Source organism: Elaeis guineensis, chromosome 13 (assembly GCF_000442705.2).
Source record: "Elaeis guineensis isolate ETL-2024a chromosome 13, EG11, whole genome shotgun sequence".
Classification (NCBI taxonomy): Eukaryota; Viridiplantae; Streptophyta; class Magnoliopsida; order Arecales; family Arecaceae; genus Elaeis; species Elaeis guineensis.
In genome coordinates, this window is record NC_026005.2 from 7291771 (window position 1) to 7305010 (window position 13240).

The following is a 13240-nucleotide window of genomic DNA, read 5'->3' on the forward strand; positions in this document are numbered from 1 at the left end:
TCAAATAGCTTATTGTATTGCTTTTATGGAAAAAAAAAATGTTAATTGTACTTAAATGACTGCTTCATGACTCCACCCACGAAAATTTTAGGAGTATTCCCTATTGATCAACTGGAAACCATGGTCTTGCCATGTTTCAGAACATATCACATCCCATTTTTACAGTCTTGATGGTGCAACAGCTGCTGGATTCTCATCCCCGACATGGTGTAACACAAGGTGAGACACCATAGATGTCATTTGCATCGGAATGGATTCAATGCTCTCTGGTTCTAACAAAGCCACCCAAGTTTATTTCAACTGAAGAAAGAATAGAAGAATGTCAGCAGAACAAACAAAAGGAACTGACGTGACAAATTAAGCCAGTTCAGAACCAATGACATGTGCATGGATTCAATGTTCTCTGGTTCTAACATTAAGTTCTCAATTCTGAACTTCTATAACATCAATAAAAACCAAACTTTGTTATAGCTTGATGGCCAAAGTGTTCCAAAATCAGGTCTCCTTCACCTTTCCAAGCCTGTCCCCATTGGCATGTGGCCTTTATTCAGTTCCCATGGCAGAAGGGGGGGCAGCTCAGGGCACATGTAGCCCCATGTGAGAGGAATATGGAACAAGAATTAAGATGAGGCCATTAAGCACCACTGCATAAAAGCTCAACCCAATCAATGCTTCCTACTACTCCGGCCCTCGACCGATCCCTTTGTGCGGGGGACCCCGGTCCTGTAGCCATACAAATGGAGGAATTTTATCTGCCAAGCTGCATCCACCCAACGCGTGGGCGCGAGGACCATGCGAGACGCATGGATGCTGACAAGCCAAGTGTCCACTCTGCTATAATTATATAAATGGTTGTCATTGCAGTTCATCCAACCCATACATCTTTTGAATTTAGTTCAGAAATGGCATGTGGGTGGAACTGTAGACTTGAAGGGTGGCAGGCATGAATTGATGAACATGGCTTATTTTGCACTGGATTCTAAAGTAACCGTATCTAAATCGCCTCGAAAGCACCTACTTTGTTAGATTTCTACTCCACTGCACATTTGTATATATTACCTTGCAAATCTGTAATGCTTTTCTGTTGGCACTGCACTTGATATTTTCCTGGTTGCTTTCTTTTCCGTCGATATGATTGGTACTTTGATGGACTGATGATTAGTAGAGGTTCTAGATGGGTGGTTGCCTTGGAAGAACCTCTCACCACCAATAATGGGGCCTTCCATGGCTTAACTTATTTGAGCTTGGGCACCAATGATGAGCTCAATGGAGTGGACACCATCTTTCCATGTCAAAAGGGTCTGGAGGCATGTTAGTGTCCCCATTCAGAGACCAGGTGCGCTCAATGCCGTCAGGGCTGAAGTGGAATCCAACTCCTCCCCAACCATAGATTCCTTTACACCTAGTGGTTGCCTCCTCTTTCATGACCTACCTAAAAGGATATCCCAAGCCTCCATTATATTTAAAAATTAAAAAAAAAAAAAAACAATATATAATTCTGAGATTCCACTCCTTTTAGGTGTGGCTGACTGAGATCCAAGGTGGCCAATGGTGGAGGTATGATCCTGTGTTTAAGAGAAATGGTGGTTATTTACTAATTCCTCGTTAGGGATAATAATTCAAGCTAACAGGTCCTCTCTGTGGCTTGTTATGATGTTCACGTGCCCATTGGAGTTGCCTATGTCCCTTGATTCAAGAGCAATGTCTTCCTCCAAGGCTTGTGGTGTAAAATATCCCATACAATAATGTTTTATCCTGCACCCTGTAATGCTTGCAGTTCATATTCTATATGAGAAGATCTTTTCTAGGACATTTGAGTTGGAGATCTCGAGGACAATCTCAATAATATAAGACCGGCCAGCTCTCAGTGATCTATTTTATCTTGGTCCGAGCACAGGATGAGTGGGGTTTGTGTGGAAGAGAGGGAGCAAGTAAGACATTAATTTTAATCAGTAGTTGAAATGTGCATTGGCGACACCAATGTTTTAATACATTACTATTACAGTGACTGATCTATCTATGGATGGAATAGGATAGGGATGGAACTTATTATATTCCAGCCACCTGTAGATGGTGCTAATTCTTTTTCTTTCAACCTGAGATTTGAAAGATAACGACGAGAATCTTGGCATAAGAACATAGCCATCATGATAAGGAGCGGTTTGTCTGCATGAAACCGTCATATTATGTGACATCAAAGAATAAATCCTTTAAAACATAGCATTATAGGCAACAATCACAGCATACAATGAACAAGGACATGGCTCTTCTCCACCGAGACTGAAGAGATTCGCTTACTCCTTAATTGGTTAAAGGAGCATTCACTCATTTATGGTGCCCCATCTTGTGAACTAAATGAAGGCTTCTGAAATCAACCAAGATAGCTAGTTGGCTACTAGTTGGGACCAAAGATTGGCATAGATAAAAGACATAGGACCTCCCTCGCATTGTCACACTCATCCACCAGGGACCCAACTTATCTGGTGGCTCTTTCTCAATCTTGCTATGATTGTTTTATGGGAAGGATGTTGTGGTTGGTAGACATGAATGCAGACATGATAAAGAAGATGATAAGGTATTGAAATCAGAAATGGCTTTCTAGTATTGGAAGTACCATCAATTTGTTAAAGGTTAAAAATAGCCATGCTGATCCATTCAAATGCATAAGGGAGAACATTACAAGGTTACAGCAAACAGCTAAGCTTAATGAGCAAATAAGATGATTGCATAAAATCTAGAAAGCCTTAATTCAGAAGAGGCTACCTTTCTGATAATGGTGCGCGCTGATGGTTTTGAGGAGAACAAGCACACTGTTGATTGATGGGAAGGCTCATCTGTATGATTGATTGGGACCCCAAGTGCTTTCCTTGAATAGCTGATGCTGATTTTTTTTCCCATCATAAAGGTGAAGGGAAATGGAAATTAAAAGACCACTTGAAAAGCTATAGCCATCGTAAATGATAGCTCCCAACTACACCTACCAAGAATGGGTTTGGTGTTATGCTCTAAAGGTCCTGTCCTGGTAGATAATCTTTATCATGAATTCAAAAGTGGACCATCTTAAATGGATGACAGACTACTAGTTATGTAAATCATTATAACTGCTTTTTTTTTTTTTTTTTTTGTTATTAAATCAAAATCTATGCCTCTTTAGTTGGCTCCTTTTTCCACTTCTTTGATTCTTTCCTCCGTCCTCCATTCTTCTTCCTCAACCTAAACTTGGACTGCAAGATGACTCCTCCTGGAGCTTGTCCTTGTCAGCTCCTCCAATGACAAGGAGAAGCTCAGCAATGTCAAATGATTATGGCTAGACCTGGGCAGAGGAGTGGGCGAAGACAATAACTGGGGTTGTTACTCCTCCTCTCATCTACCACCCCCTTGTACCTGTTCGCTTACTCTTCCAGACCCAATGAAACGACGGTGGCAGTAGCGGTGGAGGCTAGGAAGCTGATCATCTTCATAACAGCCAAGCAGAGTAGCATGAGCCGGCGAGGCGGAGCCGTTGGCAACCGGTGGAATCACATGATCCTATAAATCACAATGAATACATACATTGCATGTGTTAATAAGAGAAATGTATACCTATGTTGACCTTCTCTCCCGTTGAGATGGGAAGTGGCAAGGCTGGTGGATAAGTTATGGTAAATGTATGAGCATGCCATTGGTATTGAATTAGCCAGAAATAAGATGACGGTGATAAAAATAGCATAGATCCAGATATCTTAATCTTCAAGAATTTTTACTATCACAATACTACCGGTTTAAAATGAATAATAGGATGTTATGATTAAATTACTCTATCACTACTCCTACCGATAAATTAGAGTCCTACTACAGGAAAAAAAAAAAAAAGGATAAGTAATTTAAAATTAAAAGTAAAGATAAAAATAATCTATCTCATTTTTTTTTGATAAGGAATAATCTGTCTCATTGATAGGTAAAATTATTCTTTATTCAGATTAGTCACTTATTTATACTAGAAGATAAATTGTGCAGTAACTATCCACTTCAATAATAGTTCATGTCTGACTTTCATTTTTCTTGATAGTTCTAATAACTGATGCCAACTGTCCTCCACTATATATGTTGTCATAATGGCTAGATCTGTATCATTTGTTAGACCAATAGACATGCTTGATTAGTCTCGTCCCTAGTTTTTATTTGACCTACCCCATAATAATTCATTATGGCCATCTCTCTTTATTCATCTTATTTCATGATGCTTTTCGGTTGATTTAGCTAGTTTTTTCAAGATATTTGTCTCTTCGCTTGTAATTAACATCGGTATTTTCAATTGAAGCCCAATTATATATGCTATGTTCTAATCTTACAACATGACTAAACAAGTACATGTCTCCTTAGTGCCATCCTAACTAACCATTTGGCGTAAACAACCTGCTAGGAGGACATTAATGTTGTCGAAGATACAAAGTTCTAAAAATTACTATTCACGATCACTTCAATCCACATGCTTATCTAAAGATTTGCCAAGCTCTAAGTTTCTAACAACCACGGAGCAGGTGAATGCACTACAAGAAATATTTCTCTTACAAGCTTTCTCACTTTCTCTCTCTATCTTATTTTTGGAGAAGAAAATGTCAGCCAAGCCTACACCTCTCTCTCTTGGCATGTGGATTGGAGTTACACTAGATTGGAGGAACCCTAAGGCGTGCACCTCCTCTACTTATAGAGGGAAGTGCCAAGATTCCTATGCTTGGCACCCCATGATCCTAGTCAAACTATGTCAAGGGAGTAGTAGAAGAAGATAGCACCCTCATTATCCATGCCACCTCTTAGGTGTCTTAGTTGGACTCTAATACTACAGAGCAACTAGGACTAGCTAGTAGGCTAGTCTCTAATCTTCTAGATGTGCACACCCCTAGGAGAGTGTGCCATCTAATTAGTGCTAGGGTGGAAGGATGACGACCCATAAATTTCTTAGTTGGCCATCATCCTGTTGGATCCCATCCAAGTGAACATAGGATTAGCTAGCCCAGGTCCATTCCCGCTTGACCTGACTTAGCCCCATTCCTATTTCTCTAACCCAGTCTCTTCTCTAATTAAATGAGGATCTTTTTTGATCTAATCTAGGGGAGAATATTGAGATAGGTCAACTCAAGTTTTTACTCATAATGACCTATTCCTTCAAGTTCACTTAACCAAACATTAGCAACATGATTGAGCATAGGAATATGGAGCCAAGACGTATTATTGAAACTGCTAGTGAATAGAATGAAACTAGTTGATCTTTCTATTCTTGCACAAGTTATATCTTGGAATTCAATCATCCATCATTCCAATATCATTCCAATATCATCGTATAATTATTAAATATAGCACTATTATACCCTTAGTCATACTATCTTATAGCCCTTTGAATCCCAGATCATATCAAACATCATTTTATGAAAATTGTTCATGTCAAACCATTTTGGAAATAATTAATTCTTAGCTCTAATAATTTTATGAAAATAATTATTTTTAAAATTTTCAAGTTGCTACCTAGATCTCATATATCTAACCACATCTTTGTTCTAATATGGATATTATAGATATGATAGTTTTCATGTTGGACAACTAGATCCTCACTCACTTCTAGATCCAATAGATCACTTTGTTCCCAGTTAAGGATATGGTCTAGAATATCATTGTTGATGCACGAGTTTGGTTATAAATTTATTAATCTTCAAAATATAGCAAAGTATCGATACTTAGGTTAAGGGATTAATTATGATCTGGTGCACCTAATCTATACCTCTACTTTTGATGATACTTTGTATCGATAGATTACTAATATTGATTATTCAGTATGATGGTACATCCGAATGTTAGTGCAAGGAATCATCTCAATTAAAAAAAAATCTCCATGAGGCCACTATCCATCCCAGTAACCTTATTAGTATAGTACCCAATCTCATCCATAGCTATGAATATATTTTTATGTACTTAAGAATATACAATCCTCATTATAGAAAATACTCCATCCACTTAGATAAACCCCCAAAATATTTCTAGACTCCTTGACTCTAAGCCTGATATGGGATACATATATTATACTATATATAACTATGAATAAAAAGGAGGTAACTATGATATCCCAACAATTATTTATGTTAAATATGCAAAAGGATATTAGGGCATACCCCACTTTCAACACTACCAAGAAAAGGCCTCTTGTGAGAGGAGGAACGGGAGCCCTCAACACTGATTTCAACATGATCAAGATTGAGGGGGGTTCTTGGTTTTACCTAGGCGATGCAATCTTCTACTACCATCATGCGGTGGGTTTGGTGCTATATAGAGATAAATCAAATTTACTTTGTCATTGTAAATATTCTTGATAGCACGGTCAAGTTGGCTGAAAAAAAAAAGCATAAGATAGGGCATGGAGAGGTTCGATGGTGGTGATGGAGTTGAAAAAAAAATATTACAAAAAAATGAGAAGCAAATCATTGGATCATCCAATACATAGATCTCAAAGTACTTTAAACTTTACCATTCATCCACTTGCACATATCACAATAGGTGGGGATCTACAGTGGATTCCTGTGAAGGAAGGTTAATCCTTCTTTCAAAAAAAAAATGCTAACTCCAACCCATCAAAATCTGTTTCTCCTGACCAACTAATAAATAAGGAAAAACATGGTAGCAAACTCCACCAAGAATACGTTGGCTGATTATTTGAACTCCTCAAATCAAAGATTCCAAAGTTGTACCATTAATAACAGAGCATAAGCACATGGCAGTCAGCCGAAAAGTACACCCAATGTCGAGAACTGTCATTTATTATGGATGCAGGACCGTAACAAGCCTTAGAACAATCTACAATGGAATTATGGCTTCATCTATTGCTGCGTAAAGGGTTGGTTTGCATGAAAGAGGGTATGATGAGCCTAAATGAATGGTCGGAGGAAAGAGTTACACACTTTTAAGAAAGTAACAGACTGTTGGCCTGCACTAAACCACTGGCCTCCAAAGATTAGCAATAGAATCTAAAATTTAAGAAAGTAGCTGTCTGCTGGCCAGCACATTTAGCTGAATAATTTATATGTCACATGCATAAAATCATGAATTTTGATTGGGTGGTCCAAAAAATATTTTAATTTTTTATTATTTATATATTTCTGAATTTTGGATGGGACATGAATCATTCAGATTTCAATCGATTGAACTGCTAATGTATATGGTTGATACAGTAAATATTTCAAAGATTAAAATTATTTTAATATTAAATTAATAATAAATTTTATAATTAAATTATTTTTTTTCAAAAAAATTCTCCATGGACCATCAAAAGGAGTCACAAGCAGTCGGGGGGTGAGGTGGTGCAGGGAAGCCATAGGCGGAGTTTGCCGGGGGGTACGAAGAACCCACGGGCATTGGGGTGGTGGGGGCAGTTGTGGACCAAGGATGGAGGAGCTATGGGAGCTGGGGTGGGTGTGGACTGAGGACGAAGGAGCTATGGACGTTTGAGGGAGTGGGTGGTGGTGACCGTCGAGCGGATACAGAGGAGCAAACAAATCGTGGGTGGTAGGAGGCACAGAAAAGTCGCAAACGGAGAGTGATGGAGGAACCACAAGTGGAGGGAGATGGAGGAACCATGGGTGGTGTCGGGGCTGGGGGCGCATAGAGAAGCCGCGGACAGAAAGAAACAGAGGAGCAGCAGGGAGAGAAAGAAGAAAGAAAAAATGATATAAAATATTATTTTAAAAAAAATTATATATATAAAAATAATATTGTATAATATCTTAAATATTTATTATAATAAAATATTATAAAAAATATTATAGCAAAATTTTAAAATCATTTACTCATTTTTAATCTTGTCTTAACTTGAAATCATGTTCGATGAGCCCACATAGGGGATTCATTCAACACCTAAAATTAGCCGTTAAACCACCGTATCAATCAAAGTTTACACTTTGATTTAAATATGAAGAGTTTAACAAGAATAAGCATCCCAAAATTTGATCCCTGGACCACTAACAGGTGTTTCGATTTTGCTAGCAACATTGAATACAAAGATCAGTATTCATATAAAAAGTCATATGGTGGTCATAAAATATTCTCCTCTTTCAAAGACTAGAAAGTACATCTCTAACTAAACAATTAACATAATCTTGGTGATATCATGCATCTGCATAGGATTAGTGATAGCGTGCATTTAAAGGTTGATGTACTTATGTCTCACTCAGCTGATATGTTTGATTAAAGAAGAGAGAGAGAGAGAGAGAGATGTCTGATTACAGTAAAGTAAATCAACCAAGTGCTGCTTAACCGACTTCGCGTATATTCTCAAGAATCACATCATTTGTCATCATATATACTTCCTAACATTTTTTTTACGAATACAATAGTGATTCCGATAGTATTTTCACTTAAAACTCGGTAAGATCATCCAAGACCCAAAAATGTGATAACACTCCCAAGTTTTACAGAAAGAAAACAATTGCTATTTCTTCTTTTCCTATTGTACATAGAACTAATTACAAGCTTTGAGCTTCTTGTGTAGGGGCAAGAAAGCTAGTTTTGCAATGCTTCCAAGCCCATGAAAAGACCCGAAAAAGAGGGGAAAGAAATAAAGTAGGCTAAAGTACAAAACGTTAAATTTAGGGGTTTTTGTTCTTCCTAAGCAAAGGAATATATAGCTCCTCATTCCATCGAATCCCATACGTGCAAGCTTTGACAGGGGTGGTAGGGCACCTTTTTATCCTATTTACACCCTTGGCCGAGCTTTCAAAGAAAGGCGCTTCCACTCCACCAGGCGAAGTAAAAAGTCCATAACCTATAGAAACAATTGAAGGAATCGCATTAGAAACCCTGATACCCTGAACACCAAACACAAATGAGAATATCATACGTGTTGCCATCAAGTGGTCCTGGAGGTGAAGTGGACCCTCATAATATCCCAAAGCATTTGAAAGTAAACGGAAAACAGTTCCCATCAGCACTTACCTCAGAGGGCTCTTGGAGAGAATAAGAGGCATTTGTCTCCTTTGGAAACTTGGAAACAAGTATACCAAAGCCTTGTCCCCTATCACGCAAGACCTAATACACAAGTGCAAACATGCTGTTAATAACACTAGCTAATGAGCTTAAAAAAGCAAAGGCAGTGACATCCACCAAAAGAAAGCTATAACATCAAATGAATGTCATCCCATTCACAAAAAGAATGAGATTATTAGATACCTTGAAAGCATCCTCATCGGTGCGATCATCTCCAATGTACACAGGCAACACCTCGTTGCAGTCGGCAAACCCTGGAGAGAAACAAGAGTTACAAGATTATTAAAATGGGTGGCTCCATTGAAAGGCCAAGAAAAGCCAAAATTGATGAGTTTTGCTTAATATTCAGCAAACCAACGCAATGAGAAGGACGTGATGTAATGTGTGTTTAGACAGTCTAGCTTACCAAGAGACTCCAACAAGAACTCTAGGGCCTTCCCCTTGTCCCATTTAATAGTTGGTCTAATCTCCAAGACCTAAAAGTCAAGAAGCCAGAGAATCCAAGTCACTCTCATGTTACATAAACTCCAATAAGAGAGCATACTCTACAAAGAAATGGTGGCCAATAGACTTGAAGCAGACCAAGGTCCCACCTTTCTTCCTTCGGTGAGCCGCAACTTGGGGTATTCCTTGAGCACTGACTTCACCTGCTCAGCCAATCCACTCCAACTCTGCAAATAGTTAATTGAAAAGGATCGTGGATTAATTAATTAGAGAAGATATATTTTTTTTTTACCAAATATGGCAAAAGAACAGGGAGTGGGGGCTCAAATATTAAATGACTTCTAACCTTTTCATCTACACATCTGTAGTGGACAGACACACAGAACTTGTTGTTCTCCACCTTGGCACCAGGGGTGGATTTGGTTTTCTCCAACAAAACTTTATAAACCTACGAGACATAATAACACATAAAGATCCTTTCATCCAAAGATATATTCTAGACTACAACTATTCCAGGCCAGGCTTGCCACTGAGCCCAAAAAGAAGAGGAACCAACCTCATATATCATGGGGAGGAATTCACTAGCTGGTTGAAAGTGAACTGCCTTGGCCTGAACCACACAAATGGGAGAGAAATAGATAAGATTATGAGAAAAGCTCAGAGAAAAAGGATGTAATGGACTTGGTGTCTCTGAGTTCATGAAGGAAGTAGAGTACCAACCTTAGCTTTCATGTATCTGGGTCCTGTGGCAGGGCCTTTGATGTCCATGCCATGGCTACCAGCGTAGTATAACTCTGCCAGCCTCACAAAGTTATACACCTAAAACCAAGCAAATTACGAAGGAAACAAGTTACAAAACGAGGAAGATAGAAGAAAAGGCCGAGTCTTTGGATGGTGGGTGGAATGGGAATGTACCTTGTCTCGGCACCGCCCACTGACGATCGCCGTGGGGAAGTACCGCGCGAGATTCCTCACAGCATCTCTCATCTGATTCCCACAATCAAACAACTATCAAAATCCCATCTTTAACAATAGAATGGAATCAATCGACGGATTAAACCACAGAAACAGAGGAAACCAGGGGGAGGCGAATCACCGCGTCGGACATGAAGGCCAAGTCGGGGTCGTCGACGATCGGAGAGAGCGTTCCATCGTAGTCCAAGAACATCGCAATCTGCTTCCCTTTAGAGGCGCTAATGATCTGTTCAAATTTGCTCAGAGCCGAAGGGTGCCGCATCTGAACACCAAAAAAAAAAAAAAAAAAATCGACAACGATTTAGAACCTATCAAGATCGAACCTTTGATCAAAAAACCGCGAAACAGGCTGGAATAGGGCGAATAGAACTCACAATCCAGGTGGCATGTTCGTCCTGGGCGCCGACGGCGCCGACGGAAGGGGCGACGGCGAGGGCAGCGGCGGCCTTGGCGTGGGTGGGGGAGGAGGCCTTCATGGACTCAACCCACGCATTGATCCTCGCCCCGCCGAGCTCCAGCTGGGAGAGATATTTTTTCTTCAGGGCAAACCCGCCGGCGCCACCGGCTCCGCAGCCGCTGCGCGGCGGCAGGTAGGGGAAGAGCGGCGACGAGTTGGCCACGGCAGCCACCGAGATGGCCATCGCCTCCGGCACCACCACATTCTGCTTCGTCATGGCGAGACCTCGGAGCTCGAGACTCTTGTCTAATGGCGGAAGCAAGAGGAGGTTGAATCGGGAGAGGAAACGGAGGAAAAGGAGCGTTATTTCGCAAGATTTGGCGTGGAGAAGGGGGGTGGGGGGTTTTGCCGAGGGGTTTTGGGGAGGTTAGAGCGGCTTGGGGAGTTGGCGAGGGAGAAATGAAGCGGTCGAGGAGAGATTTATACTGGGTTGGAAACCAGAAGGAGACGAGGATCCTGGACTCGTGTGGGGGCCCACGCGAGAAGCCGCACCCACTGCGGCCCGCTGATGGGCCCCACGAGTTTCACGCCATGTCCGCCGTCTTCTTCGTTGCGAGGGCCACACGTGTTAACCACGTAAACACCCACGGATTCGTCGTAATTAGTTCTTTCCCCCGAAACAAATAACTAAATTATTTCCCGAGATTTGGTTTCGTATGGGTGCCAGCTTTCCTCCCCTTTAGCCAACCAGATTATTTTATTTCCTAAAAATTATTTATATTTTCGTATTTATATAAAATATGAATATAAAGAATTGTTTAAAGAAAGTCATTTATATTTTTGTTTATTTTGTTCGATCTTTTTGAGGTTCTTTAAATTTTGACGCCCCTGGTTAGCTCGGAAAACAAGCGGCTCCAACCCCTCTGGGAAACACAAAACCACTGCCCATTTTTTTTACCACCTTGTTTTATATAACTATAATGCAACAATTTTTTATTAGCATAGTTTTGTAAACAAATGATGTCTGGTTATTAAATCATGGCTGTCTGTTTAGGTAAAACCTTTGATTGCACCAGCCAGAACATGTATTGAATAATGAAGGTGGGATCCATCTTATTCAATCAACAGACTGGATACACCTGTTTGACAGTAATCTATGAACAGTTAGCAGTTTAGTTATTGCAAGAATTATAGAAGATCCAAACTCATATAAGCACTTGTCATTCATGTTGAACAGTTTCCCTTTGATACTGTTTAAGGGAGCAGGTTTAGAATATGGTCATTAATTTTTATATGTAAAAGGTAGTAATGTTACTAATAGATAGGACGTACCACTGTGACTAATCCAACAATGCGACATATACTAGAAATCCAAGTAGATACTTGCCTCTCAACTATTCTTGTTTTGTTTTAGTTTCATAATTTTTAATCGATACAACTATCATAACTTCAAAAAACCCTGTAGGGTATAGATACATAAGCATATACCTAAGCAATCTCAAAAAGTTTGTTCATTAGACTTTTTAATTAATGGCTTAAATCCCTGTCGAGATTGAGATTGATCAAACTCAGGCAACTGATAGAAAAAAGTAAGCGATTGTGAGCAATAATATGTAGTTCAATGAAGAAATGATGAATCAAACAAGGCTTCAAGCCTTGCTAAGCTTCAAACAAACAGAGCAAAACTCCATGAGCGAACAAGCATGCACGTTGTAGTCATGCTTCCTACACAAAGCGTAAAACACGTGTATTGTAGTTGCGTGCAATGAAATGAAAGCAATGTTAAAGACTTAACATTTTTACCACACCGACCATCGTACGGATCGACGTTGATGTGATAAAACATAGTCCATGTAACCAGTGAGAAGCTGAGGATTTTTACGCCTTTAGTGGTGAGCATGCGAGGCATTTCTTTGCATGTGAAAGACTCATGGTCACACTCATTCTGTCTACTGGGTTTCACCTTTTATAGCTATTGGTTCCTGTTACTTGCCTTCAATAGAGGAAATACTTTACAACTCATACCATTCAACAATCAAAGGGATATACATTGCAGATAGTCATACATTTTTTGTACACCTTACTTTTACTCCTCTTTATATCAAAAAATTAGGACTTCATATGTTGTATCTTTTCTTTTTGGTTTGCTGTCGCAAGAAATACAGAATACCTGGTCCACCTTTGTATATTTTTGGTAAGAACCTTTGTATATTTTTTTGGTTGGCTGTTGTTTTGTCCAAACCCTTTACAGCCTGCTGTTGTATCTAAACTTGTTACTGCTCATTTAATTTAACGAAGGATTATGTTTTTTATCAAAAAAAAAAAAGACTCATAGTCACACTCGACAATTGCAATGCGATACAGAATATTTCATATGAGAGCTCCTCTCAGAAAAGGTCATGGCGGGGGTGTTTATTA

At 39.6% G+C, this 13240-nt stretch overlaps 1 protein-coding gene across 1 annotated transcript; it reads right to left on the reverse strand.

Annotated features, from left to right (window-relative positions):
- Positions 1 to 8430: 8430 nt before the first annotated feature.
- Positions 8431 to 11254, reverse strand: LOC105056861 (probable trehalose-phosphate phosphatase 6). The gene is made up of 11 exons (XM_010939195.4): positions 10800 to 11254; positions 10547 to 10687; positions 10366 to 10437; positions 10171 to 10269; positions 10007 to 10060; positions 9797 to 9898; positions 9600 to 9677; positions 9413 to 9482; positions 9190 to 9260; positions 8956 to 9048; positions 8431 to 8785 (listed from the first exon to the last, which is right to left on the reverse strand). The coding sequence occupies exons 1-11, from the start codon at positions 11097 to 11099 to the stop codon at positions 8717 to 8719; spliced, it is 1149 nt and encodes a 382-aa protein (XP_010937497.1). The 5' UTR covers positions 11100 to 11254; the 3' UTR covers positions 8431 to 8716.
- Positions 11255 to 13240: the final 1986 nt, after the last annotated feature.

Bases quoted from the DNA above. Each gene is read 5' to 3' on its own strand.
- LOC105056861 (XM_010939195.4), bottom strand. From the start codon at position 11,099: ATGACGAAGCAGAATGTGGTGGTGCCGGAGGCGATGGCCATCTCGGTG. The intron at 10,270-10,365 runs GTACATTCCCAT...GCTTGGTTTTAG, and splicing joins GTGGGCGGTGCCGAGACAAG to GTGTATAACTTTGTGAGGCT. The intron at 9,483-9,599 runs GTGGGACCTTGG...CTTGACTTTTAG, and splicing joins GGCTCACCGAAGGAAGAAAG to GTCTTGGAGATTAGACCAAC.